This window comes from Maniola jurtina, chromosome 13 (assembly GCF_905333055.1).
Source record: "Maniola jurtina chromosome 13, ilManJurt1.1, whole genome shotgun sequence".
Taxonomy (NCBI): Eukaryota; Metazoa; Arthropoda; class Insecta; order Lepidoptera; family Nymphalidae; genus Maniola; species Maniola jurtina.
In genome coordinates, this window is record NC_060041.1 from 11,757,418 (window position 1) to 11,784,632 (window position 27,215).

General features: G+C 36.8%; 1 protein-coding gene across 2 annotated transcripts in view; it reads right to left on the minus strand.

Moving 5' to 3' along the window:
* LOC123870936 (lysosome membrane protein 2-like) overlaps positions 1-27,215 on the minus strand; it is a 60,512-nt gene that overhangs the window by 20,608 nt on the left and 12,689 nt on the right. Inside the window, exon 2 of one of the 2 annotated variants that reach the window (XM_045914441.1) lies at positions 17,535-17,759. In XM_045914441.1, the coding sequence (XP_045770397.1) occupies positions 17,535-17,751 (217 nt within the window). In that variant the 5' untranslated portion in view covers positions 17,752-17,759. Of the gene's footprint in view, positions 1-16,866; positions 17,012-17,534; positions 17,760-27,215 lie in introns of those variants that run through there. The other variant, XM_045914442.1, reaches the window with a different exon arrangement.

Consider the following 27,215-nt stretch of genomic DNA (forward strand, 5'->3'; position numbering starts at 1 on the left):
TGTCAGCGGGCTGTATCTCGTAAACCATAATAGGTAGAGGCCTGAACCTATTGCCACCATAACAACAAATAAGTACTTACTAAACATTTCAAAATTGCTGCCATTAGAAAAAATTAAAAATTAAGACGGTACGGAATCCTTCCTGTATCCTTCCCACTCACACTTGATCGATTTTTTCTGTGTTTGCAGGCCGTTATATGAACCTAATTATATTCTGAAAACGACCACAAAGCAATGCACCTGCGTCGCGCATCCGCCCAAACTTTACAAAATTAATTTATTATTCCTTGCATAACATATTAGTTCAATTTTGACCCTGAGCGAAGGCCATACGACTTCATCCTCAGGTCAAGGGCGAGCTAGCATAACTAGGTTAGTATTATACTATTTAAATTCTAACCTGCTTTGTTATACAGTACCTACTTAGATTTTTTCGCAGATTGGTCTGAAAAAATAATATTAATATTTATCGCAAGATTATGAAATCCAAGTTCTTACGGTAAGTATTTTGTACAAACTTTACAGAGACAACAGAGTTTTTAACCCCCGACCCAAAAAGAGGGGTGTTATAAGTTTGACGTGGGTATCTGTGTATCTGTCTGTGACATCGTATCTCCTAAACGAATGAACCGATGTTAATTTAGTTTTTTTTTTGTTTAAAAGTGTTCTTAGCTATAATCCAAGAAAATCGGTTCAGCCGTTTGAAACATTGGTTTGAAAGTTATGAGCTCTTTTCTAGTTACTGTAACCTTCACTTGTCGGGGGTGTTATAAATTTTTAATTTACACTTGTTTTGAGAATCGTTTGTGATGGCGTGCTCTCGGGAAGGCCTATGTCCAGCTGCCAGCAATGGACGCAAACAGGCTGATTTGATTAGCAGAAAATAAATAAACTATACCTACGTATAGCGGTGATTTATAAGGTTAGAGATACTTGTATTAAATTCGTTGGTCACAGATATAACTTGCATCCCGGAGATGATCGAATCCCGGTGGTAGATGCACTTGAGGGTTCAAAAGTTTTTGTAATAGTTGAATTGAATAAAAATACTTTGATTTTTCGAGACGATATAACATGGTATCCAACTAAAAACATTTCAATAATATGTAAAAGTTGCCAAGACTCGGACGATGCCCCGTGCTTTTATTTGGCTCGTCTTGGCTGAGGTACAACCGTGCCCCTGATTATAGCCTGTTTGTCCCGGAAAACATCTTGATTCAAAAAAACACTTTTTATTCTTTCTTTTCTTTCTGATCCACGCAGGCGAAGTCGCACGCATCAACTAGTAAATCATAAGCGTCAATATGTTTAATTGTCTACACATTTATTTCACTCAATACAAAGATTAATCATAGATACCTACTCGTGTATCGTCTACCTAAATTTGGGATGGGCATTATATGTCAAAGTTCATCTCCACGCTCTTGCATCAGTAATTTATTGGTGGGATTTCAATTTTAATGTGAATTTACAACAACTAACAAGTAACCGACTTAGGTATGGGCATTATCATATCACCGGGTATGGGCAAGCGTTTAACTGGTTTTTATTAAACTGGAATTCATTAGTCAAGATAGGGGCTGCCATAAAACTTTTAATTAAACTTTGATTATACACTGTTTTCGAATTCTAAGCTATTGAGCATTGAGAATCCTGGATTTCTTGGGACTCTGGTTATTTAGTCAAATAATTTTTGAATTATCGTCAAGAAACGTGAGATTTTTTAAAAACTTGTTTTTCTAAATGAGAATACCTATTACGTAGGACCAAGGTTTGAAGTTATTAAAGTAGTTTAGTCATAAGTGAAGCATTCTTTTCCAAAAACATTCGTTTTTGAATACTTAGTCTGGTTGTATCTAGGTACAGGATATGTACTTAATCAGCTTTTTTTCCTCAACAAAAAACCTATGCCATGGAATAAATAATGCATATCTGCCTACGCATCTACGCAATACGCGTAAGTATAGACTTCCCTGTCACATATTCAACTGGTCTTGTTTTAGCGGTATTTTGTTTGATTTAAATTAGCATACCTACCTAGGCAGTGCGTGTAATTTATTAACAATAGATCTTACGCGCTTTTTAGGATTCCGTAGGAACCTTTTTTTAAGTAAATATATAAGGCATGCTAATCATGTCTAATACTCCCCTTTCCCTTCCGTTTAACAGGGATCTCGCCGTCACTTACTCCATACAATCGTAGTTCCGATTTCATTTGAATATTAAGCAACCAAAGTCCAGGAAATTTTGCAGACATATTCTAGAAACTAATATCTGTTCGTGTGGTGTTTTAGATTTTTCTAAAAATGTGTAGTTTTAAAATTACAGTAGCTCAAAGATTTGTATGTGAATTTAAGACTGCGTAACTTTGAAACCGAATATTTTAACAGAAATCTGGAAACCACAGGCCATAGCATAGCTTACCTTGTGCGTATTCTAACTTCCGACACGCTTGTTAGTAAGCAGTTCGCGATAATAAGCTATTTATTATTAGCTTGTACGATGATATACTTAAAAAGCCGCTAGAAGCCTTCTATCTATACATATTACATCACTTTAGGTTGGTAAGATAAAAACCAAATAGCATATAATTATGTATTTAATGCAAGTTTTTCTTGCACAATCCGTGTTCCGCAATAAGAAATCGCAAAAAAAAATCTGTTTTTAGTGTAAAAAAAATCTTAACTTTGTCGATTGGAAATACTGTAAGTACCTAATTAGGTTCAGGATTCGATCCCGGCAGGGGAAATTTGGAATTTAATAATTTTTCTAAATTTGCTCTGGTCTGGTCTGGTGGGAGGCTTCGGCCGACGCTAGTTACCACCCCACCAGCAAAGTCGTGCCGCCAATCGAATAACGATTACGATGCTATGTAGAAACAAAAGTGGACAGCCTTCTGTCACCAGATGAGGCTATTTATCGCAGTGAAAATATTATATGTCTCGTAAACATTTTTTAGCACTAAGACTCCATGGCCCCAGGGTCTCCACGGCAAACGGAACAAAACTTAACTCTCGATAAGAGAGCTTGCCGACTTTGAAGACTTGCGACGCTTACCGGTTTCAGCCATTTCTGCTGCGGCTTTCGGTCTTGGTGCTATTTTGGGACCCGTAGCAATAATCTTTTAATTATACAATGCGTTCACTTTTGTTCAAGTTATCATTCCCTGCATGAATTATATCAGATTAGGTGCGTTTTAGTATGCACATCGCGCGCCGAAGCTAGGCCAGTCATTGTCAGCTGGTTATAATAAAGGACCTCATGCTGTCACAAAGATTTAAATTCGTATTGTAATTATTTCTGTTACGTAAGTTTAGATGTGAGCGTTTAGGCCTGTACGTGTACATATAATATATACTCAGGGTGGTTACGCACTCATCCGATCTGAGTCCGTGAAAATACATTCCAGAGTACTCATCATAGAACAATTTTTATGGGAGCTTATGCACTACTCGTAGATCCGACTTTCGTCATCCGAGTTCTGTCCATCATCCTTGAGAATATCCCTAGTTAGGGAACTTCTGACAAAACGTCGGGGCATCGACTTCACTGACTGGCATCAATGTCAAGCCTCAATAGCTCAACGGTTATAAGAGTGGACTGAATAGCGTCGGCGGTTCAAACCCCAGCCGTTGCACTATTGTCGTACCCACTCCTAGCACAAGCTTTACTTTTAGTTGGAGGGGAAAGGGGAATGTTAGTCATGATTAAAATGGCTAATATTCTTAAAAAAAAAATTACTACATTTGACGCAGGTAGCCCTAACCTAAAGTAGCCCTATTATTCTTTGATTTCACGTCACCATAGCCTCGCCATAGTGACATATCGTCGATTCAGGATCAAACCGAGAGTTCGCTCACTCTAGTTCACTCTGGTATGGGTAACGTGAGCTCAAAGAAACATGGAAGTCGTTCCATAGTCTACCTAGCGTCAAATGTAGGTAACTTTTGACGCCTTGAGATGGCCTTGCCATCCGTCATACGGTTTTATGACTGTCGGAAATTTGAAGCCTTGCTCTTAAAAACAAAAATCTCGCACGAAAAGAAATAAATTAGTTAAGATTCTGAGTAATTGTAGGAAAGGAAGTATAAAAAACAAAAGGGCAAAATAAATTGCTCTAAAGCTAAATTGCGTTAGGGTCGGTCATAAATTAGATAAAAGTCGTAAATTTTAACTTAGAAATCTCTACAAGTGTACAAAATTGTAATCACGTGTTATGCGAGTGGTCTAGGCAAGGCAAGGGCGTGAGAAAGTAAAAGGTACGGCCCATTAAGGGAAGTTTGAAATACATTTTATTTTCAGCCAATTAGCCATCAGCCAGAGAAATTCTGTGCGCAAGAGTGAACCAATCAGAAACCGAAATTTCGCTGGTTTTTTTTTGCATTTCAGATCATGGGCGTGGACAAAGACATCCGTGTGGACGTTTTAAGTCTACACTGGGGGACCGAGAGGAACATTCGATTGAGGTCTGGCTCAACGTGCAGTAGAGCCTAACAGTGAATATTAAGTGTAGAAATATATTGAAATTGTGTAGTTTAATAATAGTAAATTATAAATAGAATAAAATAGTGTGTATCCGGACCAGCAGAAGCTGATATATGGTGATGTACTAATTTACATTTAATTTTAAACTAGATTATTTGAAAATCAGTTCCAAACATCTTGAGTAAAGAATTATTTTACAAACTAAATTAGAGATGATATTATTATTTGGATATTAGGAGGTGTTACAATATTGTGTATAACTATTAGATTTGCATCCAAAATTATAGAAATGGGACATTTCTCTTTGTGGAACTAGGATTCAAATATATCTAGAATAAATAATGAATATATTATAATTTACGCATAATGTGTGTCCTTAAAATTTACTTTATTATAGAAGTAAGAATTATAGATAATATCTCTATTAATTATGTGGGCATGTGTGTATTTTAGATAAAATGATGTACATAAAGCCGAAAGGGTTTTTTCGTTTGAATATTGCTTTTCCCCTTTCAATAATTAGTATGGCTTAGGAAGCAAATATTCGGCCAGGAATTAATTAATGTAATAAAGTTACTTAATTCCCAGTCTAAATAATAAATTCAGTTTCTCTTCTTTATTTGGTTTTAAACTGAGTGAGTAGTAGAAAATCTATTCACCAGTAATAAATTATATGAATATTATTTTCCTCTTTTATTGCTATATTTAATTATACCTATATGAAGTAGTGAATATTGAAAGGAGATTCAAGTTAAAGATTTATTAGTTATGGTTCATTTGATTTTTTGATATACCTCAAACTTAAGTCACATGTGTGCATATTTAATTTGATAACCTTCAATATTGACTTTCTCTCTCTAATACCTACCTAAATAAAAGTACTTACTATGGAACTAAGAAATACAAATTTCTTCCATCTTACATTGAAATTAGTATTGAAATTGAGTAAATAAAATAACGTCATTTAGTGGAAGTTGATCACAAAAGTTAGGACGAAGCATCATTATCATCATCATGATCAATCTTTTATATGGTTATGAATGAACTAGAACATTTGAGAGAACTCTAGGGATGTGAAATTCTCACGATGGTTTTTCCTTATACTTTTATTTTCACAAAACGAATAGTACCTAATTTACCAAGAATGCTCTCCACTACTGAAGATAATATTGGCTGGGTTCGAATCTCAGGCTAAAGACAAAGGGACCTTTTACTTTCGAGTCATAGCTAAATTTCATCTACTTACCCTGAACGAGACAATGGAGTACACGCTGCTTCCAGAGGGCAGATGGCGAGGCAGGTAGGTACCTTTTTTTTTTATTGTGTACCGATCTTTCCCAAACAGCATTCTAGGTAACATTATCTGTTAAAACCGACGCCAGCTGAATTTGTGAATCACCGAGTTTTTGAATAGATAAAAATACTAGTTTTGCTGTACTTTGTAATTCCTTTGCTTGATATTATATGGTACATGGTTGATTGGTGACGTACCAGCAGCGAGATTCCGGCACAAAGCAAACACGTCATGTCTTTATACAGCTGGACTCTCCGAACTAATAAATTGGCCAATTTATTGACAATCAATCAAACAAATATATAAATATACAAAAATACCATGGTTTTGGGGCGAGCCCAGAGCTCATTGAAAAGAACCTAGGTTTCCGTACCTAGGCAAATTGAAAACGCTTCGCAGCGAAATAGGAGAGTCCAAGTGCTGTGCCCCGATAACAATGCTAAAAGACTGAGATTTCAGTGCAGGGCTCCCCCCGTGCTTGAGGAATGCCGGTTGGTCTCAAACCGATGGCCTAAATAAGGCAAATACACGTATCAACTGATTTTCCACACTAACAGGACGTTCTAAATTAGCAAATCTCTCCACTCATTATATCTATTTTGAGGAGTTGAAATTTTACATTAATTTTTTATAATTCAATCCGTGTAAACCTGTTAGCTGGTCGAGAAGTCTACGTGTTCACCCAACGTACTGTACCAATTAATTACTTGTAAATAACTCATGACTTAAATACCTAGGTGTTTCTATAATTCAGCTGAGTTTATTTCTTATTTTATCTCTTCATAATGCCTAATCTTAACCACTAGTATAGACGATCACAGCGTACCATCACAGAAATTTGATGCCGAGTGACCAGGGATCTATGTACGTATTCGAAATAACGATATGACTAGATTTACATTAACATAAAAATAACACAACGTAGAAATTGTGATTGGGTATTTGAGAGAGAAAATTTATAAACTTACATTGCTATTTATAAATTATAAGTTTTAAGGACACACTGCATGTTGTTTTATATTTATATGTTGTACATTTACATTTATTTATGTATAGGGGGAGCAGGAGAGCAGAAATAAGCTGTATGTCTTATAAATGTAAAATTTACAGGTTTTCAGAAGATACTACAGAGATCGAGCTATTATTCCTTGCTTATTTCTCAGACTTAATTTTTTTCAAACTCTGAGAATACATATAATCGAAGCAGACCCAAACATGTGATTGCAATTAGTATCAGTAATATATTAGTATTAAAAATACGGCTTCGCGACTTATGAAAGTTATTCAAATAAAATTTAAGTTGGCACTTGGGTAGGTAAAAGAAATAGGGTCAAATTGAAAAAAAAAAAGATGTCTTCAGGTAGGAAGGGACGTAGAACAAAGCAAGTAGGTGCGGGCCAAAGCGATGTTAGTACCGTAGAATCGAGCGAGCAAACAACGACCTTAGGGAATGCTACATTAGAGTTGATTTTGAAAAAAATCACCGAGTTCGAAGCAAAATTACATCAGTTAAATTCAAATACCGGTTCAAATGAAATCGCGAGCGTCTCTTCACACGAGTCGAACGGGATTAATGAAAATGAAAAATCTGATAGGCAGGGGTCGAATCTTGAAACCGCGAGCACAAGTACATTATCTGAGACCCGGAATTTATATGTTGTACAGCCGTCAGTAACTAAACCAAATTTCGACGGAAAACCATTCACTAACCCCATCGTTTTTCTTAAACGATTAAAGAAATATATAAGGGCGGTAAATGGATTAGATCGCGAAATAGATATAGCGTTAGGTTGCATCTCGGGGCATGCTCGGAAGGTTATGGACTTGTATTCGAAGGGCTGGACTACGTTCGCTGACTTCGAGATTGATTTTAGACGAAATTATTGGACCGAACAAATTCAGGAATCTATAAGATATAAATTGATTAATGCGGTATATTCAAGCGATTCGGGAATGTCGATGTCCGAACATTTTGCTGAGCAAGCAGAATCAATGCAGTCATTAACTATTGCGTTTAGTGAGAGAGATTTGGTCAATTCTATTATGCGACATTATGCTATAGATATACAACGATTATGGTTTACTAGAACAGAGGAAGTTAACATCATGAACGGAGCGAAATTTCTTCGAAACATAGAGCAAAATATTGTTGAAAAACCTAGGCAATTTACGAGAGGTACTGTTAGTAATAATTACAGAGGTAGGCGATACAATGAGTCACCATCGAGACGACCTATTGTAGCAACAATGTCAACAAGAAGTTGGAGAGCTAGGGGAAATTCGACGAGGGGACGCGGCTATCGTGGTCGATTAGGTTCTAGGGTTAACTTTAACAGACCTACGGTATCCGAATCTAAACAAATTAGGCCGGCTATCACGTTCGTGAAAGAGGGCGAGGATCTTACTGTGTCTAAGAATGTGGGGGAGGGATCATCAAAAAACTAGAATGCCCAACACAAACGAGGTCAAATCAGTTAGTCTTGTGTGGCACGGGCGTCAGAAAGACCTCAGATCACGAAAGGACAGGTGTAGTCTATAGGATCTTAATTAATAGTGGATGGAAGCCAGGACAGAGTTTGGGGACCGGAGATAAGGGACTTAAGCGGTTATTAAGAGGCGGCGTTGATTATAACGAGTATAGTAGTCAATTTGAAATTAGGAGTATAGGAATCTTATTGGAAAACCAGTTTGAAAATGTAACAGAGTGTAATGAGTTAGGCGTGACTTGTGAAACTTGTATGAGGAGAGGTTTGAATGTGTACACAATGTATCATGAATTAGATGAACAAACCGATGTGAGTGTTGATTATTCTTTACCTAGGTTACCTGAAGTATGTGTTAGATTGTATGGAAGAAGTATGAGTGCACTCATAGATACGGGAAGTCAGATTAGTGGAATAACTAGAGAATTGTACGACTCTATTCTAAGAGAACATGGGACATTGCCAGAGATCACTATTCCAGCAATTCAAATACAAGGCGCGTTTGGGTCGCGAAGTGAAAGCACGAATCGGTTAGTGCTAATAGAGTTTCAGTTAGGTAGTACTTTAGTTGAAGCACCTGTACTAGTTATGCGACGTCTTCCTAGATCATTGATACTAGGATACGATTGGTTAGAGCGGGTAAAAGGAATAGTGAACTGTAATGGTGAACACACTTTGACTATTGAACATATGGGCGTTAGGTCTTGTGTTAGGCTGAATTCGGATTGCAAAATCGAAAGGTTAGGGGGAGAGACGAACGCAGCCACGATTAATTTAATATTAAATCAAAACTCTAGGCCAGTGGAACAAAGTGTATCAGACATGAATTTAGATAATGAGAAATTTAAGGGATTAAAATTAGATGACGCGAACTTAAGTAATGAACAAAAGGAATTATTACTACCTGTGTTAAACAAACACTGTAAGGTATTTACGGTAGGTTTAGGTTTGACAAACAAGTACGAACACGTTATTGAGCTATTAGACGAAACACCTTTTGTAAAACACAGTTATCCGGTACCTTTGGCGTATAGAGAACAGGTAAAAACCGAATTAGAAGAGTTAGAAAAACTAGGCGTGATCAGACAGGAAGCGACTCCTTACTGTAGTCCTCTCACTTTCACTAAGAAGCGAGATGGGTCAATAAGACTCTTATTGGACGCACGAGAGTTGAATAAGAAAATGGTAGGTGACGCGGGCGCGCCTCCACTCACATCTGAGATTTTACAATCCTTTCATGGAGTAAATTATATCAGTTTAATTGATTTGAATAATGCCTATTTTCAAATACCTTTGCATAAAGATTCTAGGAAGTATACCGGGTTCTCGTTCATGGGGAAGACGTATACTTATAATGTTTTACCTCAAGGTTTAAAGACTTCTGTAGCAGGGTTCTCGAGAGCAATGGATTATATCCTAGTAGGAGTACGAGAGTTTTGCGTAAACTATTTAGACGACATAGTCATATTCACTACCGGGGACATAAGGTTACACTTAGAACATTTAGATCGAGTGTTAGATAAATTAGAAACCGCAGGTTTAACTGGAAGGTTAGAGAAGTGTCGGTTCTTATGTGTAGAGGTAAAGTTGTTAGGACACATAGTAAATACTAACGGGGTACGTATGGATCCTGAACGGGTTAAAGCCATATTAGACTTCCCTATACCTCGGACTATAAAACAATTACGAGGATTTCTGGGATTAATAAATTATTTCAGAAGATTTATTTCAAAATATAGCGAAGAGGTTAAACCACTGTGTGACCTATTAAAACAAAATACGAAATGGTCATGGACAGAGGAAATTAACGATTGTTTTGAAAGGGTCAAGAAATTGTTTATAGACACGATACTTCTTGTACACCCAAATCCTAAGGGAACTTATTATTTACAAACCGATAGCAGTAATTTGGGGGTTTCGGGTTATGTCTATCAATTGAATGAAGCAGGTGAAGAACAAATTTTAGGGTTCTGTAGTAAAGCATTGACAGAGACAGAACGCAAATGGACAGTTACTGAACAAGAACTATGGGCCATCATTTTCAGTTTGTCAAAGTTTGAAACATATTTGAGAGGAGCGAATTTAGTCATTAGGACTGATCATAAAAGCCTGATATTCTTGCAGACGTGCAAACTATTGAGCGCTAGGATGATACGTTGGGTACATTATATAGGGCGATTTAATTACACAGTCGAACATGTGAAAGGTAAATTAAACATTGTAGCAGACGTATTGTCTCGACACTTAAAGGGGACCACTGATGTATTAACTAACAAGGCCACGGGGCCTGAAATGAATCTATTTAAAACATCATTAGGACGATTAGTGCGGGAGCGATGGAGAGAGATAGGTAGTTATCAAAGTCGCGACAAGACTGCTAGTGAGATAATTAGACGCGTACAAACAGCAGACACTTCTGAATCAAAGTACTACGTGCTTAAAGAAGGGATTCTTTATAGAAGAGACATAAAAGGGGATATCTTAAGGTTATATGTTCCCGAGAACATACTAAGGGATTTGATAGTTAGCATACATGAAGAAGTAGGTCATTTCGGGCGATACAAGGTTTATGCTCTTATGAAACGTCAATATTATTTCCCAAATATGTCTCGTATAATAGGTCGTGTTGTAAGAGCTTGCGAGGCATGTCAAAAGTCAAAACATGCTTTGGAAACGCACACGGGGCCGATTAAAACTGTAATAGCGAAGGAAATAGGAGAGAGAGTTTTTTGCGATATTTTTGGACCTTTACCGGCAGGACGATTTGGTTTTAAATACATATTCGTAATACAAGATGCTTATAGTAAGTTAATCAGACTATACCCACTATGCCAGGCTAGTGGGAAGGCTACTTTAACTTGTGTAAAAAAGTTTCATAAGCAGGTCACAATTAAGACATTATGTTCAGACAGAGGCGCGAACTTTACTTCAAAAGTTTTCGAGTTAGGTATTCGCCAACTAGGTATCGAATTAACGCACACATCTGTTAGAAATCCGCGGCCAAATTCGACAGAGAGGGTTAATAAAGAGTTAGGTAGATTATTCAGGACGTATTGCGACAAATCGCATCGTTCATGGGTAGATCTATTATCGGATATAGAAGATTGTTATAATCAGGTAATACATACTACAACGGGATATTCGCCAAACGAGATTATATATGGAAAACGTACTCTGCTATCGACTGATTTCAACACTGACTCATCGGTGAGGACAGACTTACAGGGTGAACCGTTAGAACAGATTCGACAGCAGGCACGACAAAACATAGATAAGGCGGCCGAAAGTAGACAATTACATTATAACAAAAATCATAAGTTAATACAATTCGAAATCGGAGATTTAGTGAAACTTAAGACTTTTACGAAGTCAGATGCGGATAAAAAGTTGACAAAAAAAATTCATGCGCTTATATGAAGGACCGTACATAATAGGGGCAGTTCCATATAATAATGTATATACATTAATAGACGTTCATACTGGTAAAGTTAAGGGTAACTACAATGCCATTCATTTGTTTAGGTACTATGTAGATAAATAGAAAGATAGGTAAAACTAGAGTATTAAAAGGGACAGAAAACAGGTAGTTTGGGGTACACTAAACAAAGAGATACCTGAGTTAAATAGCTATGGTCATGCCCGAGGGTATAATAGATAGGCGTAGGAGGTCAGATACTAGCGTTCTAATACAGATAAGGGGAAAAATAGATTTTGAAACGACTAGCACAGCTGCAGGGACAAAAGGAGCTACGTGTATTAAAAATCTATTTTGGGGGAGCGTGAGATGGCCTTGCCATCCGTCATACGGTTTTATGACTGTCGGAAATTTGAAGCCTTGCTCTTAAAAACAAAAATCTCGCACGAAAAGAAATAAATTAGTTAAGATTCTGAGTAATTGTAGGAAAGGAAGTATAAAAAACAAAAGGGCAAAATAAATTGCTCTAAAGCTAAATTGCGTTAGGGTCGGTCATAAATTAGATAAAAGTCGTAAATTTTAACTTAGAAATCTCTACAAGTGTACAAAATTGTAATCACGTGTTATGCGAGTGGTCTAGGCAAGGCAAGGGCGTGAGAAAGTAAAAGGTACGGCCCATTAAGGGAAGTTTGAAATACATTTTATTTTCAGCCAATTAGCCATCAGCCAGAGAAATTCTGTGCGCAAGAGTGAACCAATCAGAAACCGAAATTTCGCTGGTTTTTTTTTGCATTTCAGATCATGGGCGTGGACAAAGACATCCGTGTGGACGTTTTAAGTCTACACTGGGGGACCGAGAGGAACATTCGATTGAGGTCTGGCTCAACGTGCAGTAGAGCCTAACAGTGAATATTAAGTGTAGAAATATATTGAAATTGTGTAGTTTAATAATAGTAAATTATAAATAGAATAAAATAGTGTGTATCCGGACCAGCAGAAGCTGATATATGGTGATGTACTAATTTACATTTAATTTTAAACTAGATTATTTGAAAATCAGTTCCAAACATCTTGAGTAAAGAATTATTTTACAAACTAAATTAGAGATGATATTATTATTTGGATATTAGGAGGTGTTACAATATTGTGTATAACTATTAGATTTGCATCCAAAATTATAGAAATGGGACATTTCTCTTTGTGGAACTAGGATTCAAATATATCTAGAATAAATAATGAATATATTATAATTTACGCATAATGTGTGTCCTTAAAATTTACTTTATTATAGAAGTAAGAATTATAGATAATATCTCTATTAATTATGTGGGCATGTGTGTATTTTAGATAAAATGATGTACATAAAGCCGAAAGGGTTTTTTCGTTTGAATATTGCTTTTCCCCTTTCAATAATTAGTATGGCTTAGGAAGCAAATATTCGGCCAGGAATTAATTAATGTAATAAAGTTACTTAATTCCCAGTCTAAATAATAAATTCAGTTTCTCTTCTTTATTTGGTTTTAAACTGAGTGAGTAGTAGAAAATCTATTCACCAGTAATAAATTATATGAATATTATTTTCCTCTTTTATTGCTATATTTAATTATACCTATATGAAGTAGTGAATATTGAAAGGAGATTCAAGTTAAAGATTTATTAGTTATGGTTCATTTGATTTTTTGATATACCTCAAACTTAAGTCACATGTGTGCATATTTAATTTGATAACCTTCAATATTGACTTTCTCTCTCTAATACCTACCTAAATAAAAGTACTTACTATGGAACTAAGAAATACAAATTTCTTCCATCTTACATTGAAATTAGTATTGAAATTGAGTAAATAAAATAACGTCATTTAGTGGAAGTTGATCACAAAAGTTAGGACGAAGCATCATTATCATCATCATGATCAATCTTTTATATGGTTATGAATGAACTAGAACATTTGAGAGAACTCTAGGGATGTGAAATTCTCACGATGGTTTTTCCTTATACTTTTATTTTCACAAAACGAATAGTACCTAATTTACCAAGAATGCTCTCCACTACTGAAGATAATATTGGCTGGGTTCGAATCTCAGGCTAAAGACAAAGGGACCTTTTACTTTCGAGTCATAGCTAAATTTCATCTACTTACCCTGAACGAGACAATGGAGTACACGCTGCTTCCAGAGGGCAGATGGCGAGGCAGGTAGGTACCTTTTTTTTTTATTGTGTACCGATCTTTCCCAAACAGCATTCTAGGTAACATTATCTGTTAAAACCGACGCCAGCTGAATTTGTGAATCACCGAGTTTTTGAATAGATAAAAATACTAGTTTTGCTGTACTTTGTAATTCCTTTGCTTGATATTATATGGTACATGGTTGATTGGTGACGTACCAGCAGCGAGATTCCGGCACAAAGCAAACACGTCATGTCTTTATACAGCTGGACTCTCCGAACTAATAAATTGGCCAATTTATTGACAATCAATCAAACAAATATATAAATATACAAAAATACCATGGTTTTGGGGCGAGCCCAGAGCTCATTGAAAAGAACCTAGGTTTCCGTACCTAGGCAAATTGAAAACGCTTCGCAGCGAAATAGGAGAGTCCAAGTGCTGTGCCCCGATAACAATGCTAAAAGACTGAGATTTCAGTGCAGGGCTCCCCCCGTGCTTGAGGAATGCCGGTTGGTCTCAAACCGATGGCCTAAATAAGGCAAATACACGTATCAACTGATTTTCCACACTAACAGGACGTTCTAAATTAGCAAATCTCTCCACTCATTATATCTATTTTGAGGAGTTGAAATTTTACATTAATTTTTTATAATTCAATCCGTGTAAACCTGTTAGCTGGTCGAGAAGTCTACGTGTTCACCCAACGTACTGTACCAATTAATTACTTGTAAATAACTCATGACTTAAATACCTAGGTGTTTCTATAATTCAGCTGAGTTTATTTCTTATTTTATCTCTTCATAATGCCTAATCTTAACCACTAGTATAGACGATCACAGCGTACCATCACAGCCTGCTAGTGACGTCGAAGCGTCAACGTTTTGTTAGAAGTCGTGAACTGTGACCGTGTTTTAATACTTTTGATTTTACTACCCGTTTTACAACAAAAAATAAAACAAGTTAAACTGATGACTAAATCGAGGTTTTAATAGCTTTTGTATGGGAAAACCGACAGGTTTAAAGTAAACACGCATTCTACGCTTGTTTAAAGAATTTGCGGTGAAGTCATTTAATGAAAATGGGTTGTAAAACTTGTAATATTCCGAGTAAATATTATATATTTCTTTTTTTCTTCTTTTATGATATTTCTTGATGCTTTTCTGTTTGGTTATTCTTATATTTTGCTGGATTTCTTCGAAATCCGTCCGTCCGTCTTTCTGTCAGTGAGTTGTATCTCGTGAACTAAAATACTTAGGCAAAGGCCTAAAATTTTCACAGAATGTGTATTTTTACCTATATTGCCGCTATAACAACAAACTAAAAATTAACCAGTTAGGTACTTAAACTGCCGCCCTTTTTCTAAAAAGCGGTTAAGTACAAAAAGTGGTTTTTGAGTTTTCACCAAAATGTTTAAAGTTCGCTACGTAGTAGGACCAACTTAATGGCAACTACGGGGCTTTTTTTGAAAATATCGACTTATTTGCGATAACTCAAACTTTTTGTAATTTTTTTTTTCAAAGAAAAAAAGATGGCACTAAATGTAGGTTTAAGTACTTACTATCCGAATTCAATTTACTAGGTAAGTACATGTTATTGGTACCTACTATTCGTTTCTTCAATTTATTTAATCACGATCCACGATCCACGAGTCAATTTTTCAATACAACGTTTCAATTCATTTTCGGCACCAGCAATCAGTTCCTAATTTATATTAATGACTAGCTCGCCCGGCGTGCATTGCGTTATTGTACGTTCATGATACTATCAGAAACTTACACGCAAGTGTCAACAACAAGTGTACAAAGTCAAACTCAATCGGATGACGTGGCATCGGCGACAAAGTTAAGGGGTAGGTACATCATGCCGGAACAGCTTTTAACCTTATACCAAACTCAAGGTCGATCGTGCATGGAGTAAGTATGTACCATGTATGGGAGGCTCCGCCAAACAGGTACTAGCTTGATGCATTAGATTCGGTGGGACCGCGCCTCGGCCTCGCGACCTTTTTTACTCACCAATCTAAATAACGGTAAATACTAGAGATAATATTATTACTTAGTAAAACAACCATACCTATTGTTATTTTATTGATTTGTAACTTAGAATAATAACGTCTAAGATTTGTAAACACATAATTGCGACATTTCACCGGGAGTCCAATTAAATCGTAGTAAACATGATGTATTTTTGTGTTTCTGCCATGAAGGTTATCAAAACATGAATAATAATATAATACCTAGCAAGTGTACTTGATCGTTTGAACTACATACCTACTCGTACTTATTCTAAACTAGCGACCCGTCCCTGCTTCGCACGGGTAGCCCGTGTATTCACAGATTTACAGTTTTTCGCTAATGTTATCTTTTAAATAGGTATTTGTTATGCAAGGCTGCAAAGTTATTTTGTCGCGTGAGTTTGTATTGAATTCCGAGCCAGCGGAGGATTCGTTTCGGAAGTTTTCACGTTCAGAAAGTTCATTCATCACGTTCGCATTTCAACTCGTTCTTACTTTGCACCCTAGCGAGCAAAGTTACCACTCTCCACGCAGATTTCAAAGGGCAAAAGAATCTTTTTCGAGCGAGTGAGATGAAAATAGGATGCATTGGGTGATCGAGGACGTGAAGATTTCTACATAGACAGATAGATTTTACCGTTGAACGTTAATAAATAGGTTCTAAGAGTCCTAGTTAGGGACCTACTCACAAAAAGGTTGGCTCGTGTCGTCGGAGCATGTCATGGAGCACTGATAGCCAGCGCAGTCGTTCGCGCAGTCACCGTCGAATCTCATCTCCTTGCCTTATCTATAACTGTTCAGAGATTTCCTTATAGTTTAATTACGAGGTACTTACTAAAGCATAATATGCATTTGCGTCTCTTCAACTGGCTCGGGTCGTCGGAGCAGGTCATGGAGCACTGATTGCCAGCGCAGTCGTTCGCGCAGTCGCCGTCGAACCTCATCTCCTTGCCTTATCTATAACTGATCAGACAGTTCCTTATAGTTTAATTACTAGGTACTCACTAAAGCATATACACTTGCGTCTCTTCAACTGGCTCGGGTCGTCGGAGCAGGTCATGGAGCACTGATTGCCAGCGCAGTCGTTCGCGCAGTCGCCGTCGAACCTCATCTCCTTGCCTTATCTATAACTGTTCAGAGAGTTCCTTATAGTTTAACTACTAGGTACTCACTAAAGCATATGCATTTGCGTCTCTACAACTGGCTTGCATCGTTGGAGCAGGTCATGGAGCACTGATTGCCAGCGCAGTCGTTCGCGCAGTCGCCGTCGAACCTCATCTCCTTGCCTTATCTATAACTGATCAGACAGTTCCTTATAGTTTAATTACTAGGTACTCACTAAAGCATATACACTTGCGTCTCTTCAACTGGCTCGGGTCGTCGGAGCAGGTCATGGAGCACTGATTGCCAGCGCAGTCGTTCGCGCAGTCGCCGTCGAACCTCATCTCCTTGCCTTATCTATAACTGATCAGACAGTTCCTTATAGTTTAATTACTAGGTACTCACTAAAGCATATACACTTGCGTCTCTTCAACTGGCTCGGGTCGTCGGAGCAGGTCATGGAGCACTGATTGCCAGCGCAGTCGTTCGCGCAGTCGCCGTCGAACCTCATCTCCTTGCCTTATCTATAACTGATCAGACAGTTCCTTATAATTTAATTACTAGGTACTCACTAAAGCATATGCACTTGCGTCTCTTCAACTGGCTCGGGTCGTCGGAGCAGGTCATGGAGCACTGATTGCCAGCGCAGTCGTTCGCGCAGTCGCCGACGAAGCTCGTCTCCTTGCCTTCTAAGAGGCTGTTTAGTGAGTTCCTCTCGACTGACTCACTGGTGCTGCAGCTTGTGGAGTCAGTGTCACTGTGTAATGTCATCGTTGGCGTGTTCGACATATTGGTGCCTGGAAAGAAGGATTTTTTTAAATTAGGCAGACCTTTCTGTAGGTATACTTATATAAAAGTAAGTAAATCGACTTTTAAACTAGGCATACAATGCACACCGTTAATACTATGCGTTTCAAATGTGAAGAACAGCACCATTTTTGAAACGTTATTTCTTCATCATTCTGCTTATTTTGAAGTTAATCTATGATCTACTTATGATTTTATAAGTTTTCTTTAAAAGTAAAACCGAAATACAAACCAAGCGAAAAAATTTGTTGCAAGTGGGAAGGTGCCTAGAAGTATTACGGCTATTTTACGCCGGAGCGATCACATGCGACAATGATGCATGCTACAACTAGAAAATGACACACATTATGCAAATAAACAATTTCTATTCTATTCTATTATTAATTTTGCAGCCTTAAAGCAACATCATCATAATTAATCATCATTATCAGCAGATAGACGTCCACTGGTGGACTGCTGGTCTCTTGTAGAGACTTCCACACGCCACGGTCTTGCGCCGCGTAATCGGGCGCTTCCCATCATTTTTAAACTACAAGTATCTACCCAAAATAGTAAAGTGATATCAAGAAAAATATATTTACTAAATAACACTAATATTATAAAGGCGAAAGTTTGTGTGCATGTGTGTGTGTATGTTTGTTAATCCTTCACGCAAACACTACTGGACGGATTTGGCTGAAATTTGGAATGGAGATAGTTAATATCCAGGATTAGCACATAGGCTACTTTCATCCCGGAAAATCAAAGAGTTTCCACGGGATTTCGAAAAACCTAAATCCACGCGAACAATGTCGCGGGCATCATTTAGTAATACCTATTATCTTTTTATGTATTATGCGTATGGACTTGTAACAATCTCTAGTTTATGAAGGAACAGTATTTAATCTATGCCAAAGACCTCATTTTATAATTTCTTTCGCAATTGTTTATTAGTGAATATTCATAATTTAACGTAGGTTTACATTACGGCGGTTATTTTAATAATGGTCAGTGTATTTTTTGTTTAGCTTCATGAGCCAGGGTGTGAATGTGGCATTATTGCGACTGCCAATAGGCACTAACCTAGCTATAAAATTGATTATAGAACGTTCATCACCTTAATCGATATTATATCAATTGGTGCCTGTAGGTACTTTGCAAGTATTAAAGTACATTTCACTTCTCTCCAGGAAAGAACGATAAGTATTCTTTAAGGTTCCGTACCTCAAAAGGAAAAACGGAACCTTTATAAGATCACTTTATTATCTATCTCTCTGTCTATCCGTCCGTCCGTCCGTCGTGTCTGTCAAGAAAACATATAGGGCACTTCCCGTCGACCTAGATCAATAAAATTTGGCAGGTAGGTAGGTCTTATAGCATAAGTAAAGGAAAAAAAACGAAAACCGTGAATTTGTGGTCGCATACTAAAAAAAACTATTGATAGTATTTTAATTTTTCAAAGTATAATAACTATACCAAGTATCATAATATGAAAGGGTATACCTGTATATTCTGAAACAGATTTTTATTTACTTTTATGCATGATACTTTTTGATTTATTTTTTATTATTTTTATTATCACTCTGTTAAGTCCTCAATATTATTTATCTATTACTTAGAGGGCGCATCATTGTCATAATTGCATTTTTATTCGCGTAACAGAGGAATATGGGTCATTCGCAATTAACTCTTTTATATCCAGTTCCATATTATCTTGTCTTTGAAGCCGCTTGTAGAACCAACCGTTGTCAAATGAGCTCGGTGGCTATCAGTATTCATCAGTGTTGATCACTGAGTAAGAGAATTGTCCAGCAATACGATCTTATGGTGTAAAAGTGGCACAATGTAAGCCTAGCCTTACTGTTCCGAGCAAGGCTCAGGGTCGCGATTGCAACAGTTTTAGCGGGTTATAGACGCGTGGTATTTGCGCTTTACGCATTTATCTATAAAGAAAATCTAAAAATCTTTATTTGTAAGACAGTTCATCACGCAAGATCATACTTGCAAAATCATTAATTTCATGCAAAATCATACTTGCAAAATCATTAATTTCGAAAAGACTTCCGCATATATAATAAAGCAAACATATTTTCTGAAAATCCTTTCTTAGAGGGAGTTTATGTTAAAAACCTTCTCTGGGTAGCAGCGGTATTTAAGTTGTACTTTACGTAGGTAAGTTAGTCAGTTTATTGTATTAAGTATATGACACAGTATGGTCACAGTATAAACCCGCTTCACCTAGTAAAAACTAGTTCTAAATTCTTATTGAATACCTTTGTTACAACAGCTAGTTTTAGCTATTAAGACTGTTTTACGCCGCACAAAGACATGTGAGCAACAACATGCGACAGTGCGGTATTCTACAGCAATTTTTTTACTCTGAGGCAACATCATTTTGTAGAATTGTAATATTAGGTCCGGTAAAATAGTCTGCATGATATGACGCAAGGGGTTGTCGCACGATGTTTGCTGTAATGTGCGACCATCATCATCATCATCATTATGATCAACCCATCGCCGGCTCATTACAGAGCACGGGTCTCCTCTAGGAGTGACCATAGTCTACTAAGCTGGCCAAGTGCGGATCGGCAGACTTCACACACCTTTGAGAACATTATGAAGAACGCTCAGGCATGCAGATTTCCTCACGATGTTTTCCTTCACCGTTAAAGCAAGTGATACAAGCACTTATAACGCACATAATAACCCCCCCGACCTCCGATTAGGAGGCGGACGTCCTAAGCACTAGGCTACCATGTGCGTTTTAATATACCACGTGACCCTAAATGTCATGCCGAAATGTCGCAGTTCGTTCCACTGACTGGCGTGAATGAACCGTTACAACTTCTAGGAGCAAAGGAAACGATTCTATAGCGCGTTGTATCTATACCCAGGCTTTATAACCCCCGACCCAAAAAGAGGGGTGTTAAACGTTTGACGTGTGTATCTGTGTATCTGTCTGTGGCATCGTAGCTCTTAAACTAATGAACCGATTTTAATTTAGTTTTTTTTTTGTTTGAAAGGTGGCTTGATCGAGAGTGTTCTTAGCTATAATCCAAGAAAATTGGTTCAGCCGTTTGGAAGTTATCAGCTCTTTTCTAGTTACTGTAACCTTCACTTGTGGGGGGTGTTATAAATTTTTAATTTACACTTGTAAAGTAAATTGTTCACAAACTTTGCTCTTGCGACTTGTAGGTAAGTGTATTTTCTACGTTAAGATAATGCTTAATGGATAATCGCGGTTGAAATCGTACGTGGTAAAGTAGTGCACTTTAAGATTGCGTTATAGGTCACTATGTAACTACGATTGCGTTCTTACTGTTCTCAGCTACCTAATTGCACTAACTTAGACTCGACATACTATTTAGTCATTTGCTGCCAAGCTTAAACAACTATATTGAGTAAATACTTAATTAGTGCTAAAACTTCGTAGATTAAGCCTTAATAAAGTGAAAAAAAAAAAACACGCAGGGCGCATAAGATTTTAAACACACACAACGCGCGTTGAAAGCAACTTGTGTTAAGATATCGCTGACGCATCATCCAACGGGTAAATTAATAATTACTTAAATTATAATCTATAATATAAAAATGAATCGCAAAATGTGTTGGTAAGCGCATAACTCAACAACGCCTGGACCAATTTGGCCAAATCTTTTTTTTAAATGTTCGTTGAAGTTCAAGGATGGTTTTTACGGCGAGAAAAATTAGAATTATTGCTGGAAAACCCCTAAAAATAGCCCTTTTCTTTTTCCCATACAAATGATTTCTAACTAAAACGTAGTCAATTTGAGCTTTATTGCTATGGAATAAAGTTCATATTAAATTATCCTGGATTAGCACATAGGCTACTTTTTATCCCGGAAAACCAAAGAGTTTCCACGGGATTTCGAAAAACCTAAATCCACGCGGACGAAGTCGCGGGCGTCAGCTAGTACTTAATACACATATAGAGAGTAAAAGACTTGACTCCATTGTAAGCCATCTAAAAGATGACAACTTAAACTCATCTTTATATATTTTTACCCCCGACCCAAAAAGAGGGGTGTTATAAGTTTGACGTGTGTATCTGTCTATCTGTCTGTGGCATCTTAGCTCCTAAACTAATTAACCGATTTTAATTTAGTTTTTTTTTTGTTTGAAAGGTGACTTGATCGAGAGTGTTCTAAGCTATAATCCAAGAAAATCGGTTTAGCCGTTTGAAAGTTATCAGCTCTTCTCTAGTTATGTAACCTTCACTTATCGGGGTGTTAATAAATTTTTAAATTAAAAAATCTAGCTACAAAATTCACTAAGTACAATTTTACACTCAATAAATGAATCAATATTCGGTAATATTCAACAAACACAAAATTGTTTTTGTAATTAAAACAGTGTGCATCCAGCTCGGATGCACACTGTTTTAATTACAAAAAGTCAAAAGTCTCAAGTTAACTTTGATGGGTTAGGTATATTATAACTTAAAACACAAACCGTAGTGGGTTATAAGTTATAATGTAGAGGTATTGGATTATCATGTACTATAACCACTACGTGGCTGGCAGTTTGGACACATTTAGTTGGGAAACGTTTAATTGGGAGTCAACTACGGTTACAATAACACGCATACACGCGCGTTCAGTGTGACCGCGTCCTGCCATACAGTTTCCGTCAAACGTTGCTGGCGTCGCGTTTTGTTTGGCTCCAAACGTTTGCGTAAATCATAATGAATGCTGTCTTCGAGATAAATATCAATCTAGTGCAACAATCTCTATGCTCTACGCACTATAGTAAGTACTTAATAATATTATGTCGTTCCAAACAAGATTTTTTTAGTTTGAGTTGATGGTTGATATATAAAGTACAAAATATTAAAAGCTTTTATTAGGTAGGTAGTTAATGTTGTGATTTTTGGGGTTCCGTACCTCAAAAGGAATTAGGAACCCTTATAGGATTACTTTGTTGTCTACCTGTTTGTTCGTCTGTCCATCTGTCCGTCTGTCGTGGCTGTGAAGAAAACCTATAAGGTACTTCCCGTTGATCTAGAATCATGAAATGTGGCATGGAGATAAGTCTACGGATCCCTAAAAAATGAGTCGATTGCCGTATTTTGACAGCTATAATGTGATGATCGCAATCACCTCTAATTGGCCAACACTATTCGCTTTTGGCTAAAATCCGCTATCGCAGCAAGAATACTATAAATTCAGCCAATCATACTAACTGAGGTTGTAGTGGAGTAAACAAAGCATTTTCGTCGGAAGTCCTCAGAAACAGCTCCGATTTTGATGATTTTTTTTTTTGTTTGTTATGTGTGATACTTGTATTTTATACATTATTTAAAATCAGAAACGTTTTGAAGCGGGGAAATAATTTTTAGTATTTTTTTATCCATATGTGCGATATTTATACACGAAGGCCAGAAAAACGCTACTTTCTCTTTGAGAAGTTGTAGAAGAGGTCAAATGCTGCAAATGACCTTTAAACACTTATAGGCGAAAACCGCCCGTTTTTGAGTTATTGATCGTTTTCAGAAAAATACGTATTTGTTTCTTTTAAAAAAAAAGAAAGGCATATTGCCGACTTTTTATTTAATTTCTAAGTACTAGATAACTCAATTAATAATTGTGAATACTAAAATAAAAATAATCTTTATAGGTTCCCCGGTTAGGGATCCAAGACTGTACCAGTTTCATAATTTCTATTGGGTTACTTTGCCAAAAATACTAATTTTTTTAAAAAGTTACAGAAATTTTTGGCCTGCAAATTATTTGCAAAGCTTTTACACATTCTCAGCTATCTAATGATGTACAAAACTTTAAAATAAGTTGAAAATTAGCTAAAAAAATGATAAAACAATAGCACAAGGGAGAAATTTCTTAACGCTTAAATCTTAAATAAATCGTTCCTATCGATCAATTGAGCTATCCCGTGGCCAATTTTATAATCAGACTTGACCAGATCACATATTCACAGTTAACTGTTACCTCTTTCTAAGTAGAGACTACCTCTAAACAAAGAAAAAACGATTTGTTTCAAATTTAAGCGTTAAGAAATTTCTTCCCTGTCCTATTGTTTTATCGTTTTTTTAGCTAATATTCAACTTACTTTAATGTTTTGTACATCATTAGATAAATGAGAATCTGTAGAAGCTTTGCAAATAACTTGCAAGCCACAAAAATTTCTGTAACTTAAAAATAAAATAGCATTTTTGGCAAAGTAACCCAATAGAAATTATGAAACTGGTACAGTCTTGGATCCCTAACCGGGGAACCTACAAAGATTATTTTTATTTTAGTATTCACAATTATTAATTGAGATGTCTAGTACTTAGAAATTAAATAAAAAGTCGAAAATATGCCTCACTTTTTTTTTAATGAATTTTAAAAGAAACAAATACGTATTTTTCTGAAAACGATCAATAACTCAAAAACGGGCGGTTTTTGCCCATAAGTGTTTAGGGGTCATTTGTAGCATTTGACTTCCTCTACAACTTCTCAAAGAGAAGGTAGCGTTTTTCTGGACTTCGTGGATAAATATCGCACATATGGATAAAAAAATACTAAAAATTATTTCCCCGCTTCAAAACGTTTCTGATTTTAAATAATGTATAAAAAACAAGAATTTAAAAAAAAAAACATCAAAATCGGAGCTGTTTCTGAGGACTTCCTAAGATTGGCTATTTTACGGCTTTATTTAGGTACTCCACTATTGTAGCAATGTAGTAAAAAATTTAGCAATAGACCTGCTGATTGTACAAGAGCAACTTGCACTTGGTCCGGTTTTAATTCCGTCCGGTTTCTCTCAAAAAGCTGCCGAGTGCCGACCACTAGATAGATGTTGAATCATTTGATTCATATTTAACCATCTAGCCATCTAGGTCATCGGCAATTTCTGTATCGGTCAAACAAATTTATTGGTGAATATTCTATTCGACCCAAATACTAAATTGACCTAAATATGGCCTGAATACTAATAGACCATCGGAGCTCTGTTAGGTTTAAAATTTCGACCTAAATTCTCTCGCGCATTTCCATCTAAGTACAGTGGATTCTAAAGCCTATAGCTGTCGAAGTTTAAAAATGTTAACAGGGCTCTCTCCGTCACTTGCTCCATACAATCGTAGTTCCTATTTCATTTGAATATTAAGCAACCAAAGTGCATGAAATTTGGCAGACATATTTTAGAAACTAATATCTGTGTCTGTGGTGTTTTAGATTTTTCTAAAAATATGTAATTTTAAAATTACAGGGGCTCAAAGATTTGTATGTGAATTTTTAAGACCGCGTAACTTTGAAACCGAATATATTAACAGAAATCTGGAAAACCCCAGATATAGATATTAGTTTCTAGAATATGTCTGCAAAATTTCATATACTTTGGTTGCTTAATATTCAAATAAAATTGGAACTACGTTTGTATGAAGCGAGTGACGGAGAGACCCCTCTTAATGGCACATAAAATTAAAAACTGGTTTTAAAAATTACGTCAAAACCAGCTGGGTCTTTTTAAAAATACCACAACGGAAGAACAGTATTTTTACGTACTGCATTCCTATTCAATAAACTTAATAGGTATTATGTAAATGGAGTCAAGAGGAGTTGCAAGTTTTTTAAACTATGAGTATTTTAATATTATGGAGAGGAAAGATTTGATTGTTTGAATCTTACCGACAAAATCTGAAATTACTGAACCGATTTTAAAAATTCTTTCACGATTAGTAAGCTACTGTACAACTATACAATATGACTTTAGTAATCAAGTTATGAAAATGGAGGAAGATAGTTACTAAGGTGATAATAAAAAAAAAAAAGAATACCCGGCTGAGTTTGTTGTGGGCTTTTCTCAGACTTGGGCGCGTTTGGAACCCTCGTAGCTTTAGTTTTAAGTTACGTAATTAATTATCACCACTATATAGTACCAATTTAACCATTTCGACCATCAAAAGGAGTAAGTACAATTGTACCTACTTTGAATACGTGATTTTGACTTTGACTTTGACTTTGATTATCAGGGTGTTAGGACTTAGCTGTTTAAAAAACCGGTCAAGTACGAGTCGGACTCGCACACGAAGGGTCCCGTACCATCTTAAAATAAATCGCAAATAAAAATAAAAATACGCTCCAATATCAACTGCACAACATTGCAAGTTAATGCCATCTTGATGTAACCACAAATTCATGGTTTTCGGATTGGTTCCTTTACTTGTGCTATAAAGATGCCCACGCACTCGAACTGAACTACAACTAAACTGCGCGTCCCGGCAGCGCCCCGCACGTTATTCTCTTCGCGCGGCAGTGACGTACGCGCGTCGCGGCTGGAGAGAATGTCGTGCGGGGCGCTGCCGCGACGCGCAATTCCGCTGCAGTTCAGTTCGAGTGCGTGGGCACCTTAAGACATTGCTACCTGCCAAATATCATAATTCTAGGTCAACGGCAAGTAGGTACGTACCCTATAGGCTATAGGTTATGTTTCCCCTGAATCGACGGACAGACAGATGGACACAAAGTGATCCTTCAGATGATCATATTTTAAATACGGATATGAAGTACGGAACCCTAAGCCACTTGCTGATTGTTGAGCTTCAAAAATATTGAGATTTCGTGTTTGTCTGTCATTTCCATATAAATTAAGGTCACAACCCTGCATCGTTTAAATTTTTTAATTGTATATTGTTATAAAAAGAATACATCATTGTGATCATGAATTACGATCGAAATGAGCTGGCTAATGAGATAATTTGTGAGAAGACAATTATATTCCTACCTAGGTACTTAGGTATAATGCGCGCAATGCAAATCCAAGTGCAATCTAAACGCGAGGCCTATGTATGTATACATATAAATAAAGGCCTAATCCATACTCATATTATAAATGCAAAAGTGTTTCTGTCTGTCTGTCCGTCTGTCTGTCTGCTACGTTTTCATGGCCCAACCGCCAAACCGATTTTAATGAAATTTGGTACAGACTTGGGATACATCCCGGGGAAGGACATGGTTACTTTTCATCCCGGAAAATCAGACTTCCTACGGGATTAAAAAAACCGATATCCACGCGGACGAAGCCGCGGGCATCCTCTAGTCCTCTAGTATATTATGACTTATTTCCGTTTCATAGCCTGTCCGTTACCTAAGTGTTGACGGTTACAGAACTTGCATCCGGGATACAAAAATTATAGGCTACTTTTATCTCGTAAAATGAAAGAGTTCCCACGGATTTTTTAAAGGCCTATCCGGCCATTTAACCAACTTTAACGAAAGGTATAGAGATAGCTTGCAGTTGCATCCCCGAAACGGACGTAGGCTACTTTTTGCCCCTGAAAATCAAAAGTTTATACGAGAATTTTGAAAAACCTACCTAAATCTATGATGCTACTACGGGCATCATCTGGAAGAATCACTACTTGCCTTTAACAAAATCCACGCGGACGAAGTCGCAGGCATGAACTCTGGGCGAAAGGAGTGTGACATTATCGCGCGCGTATGCGT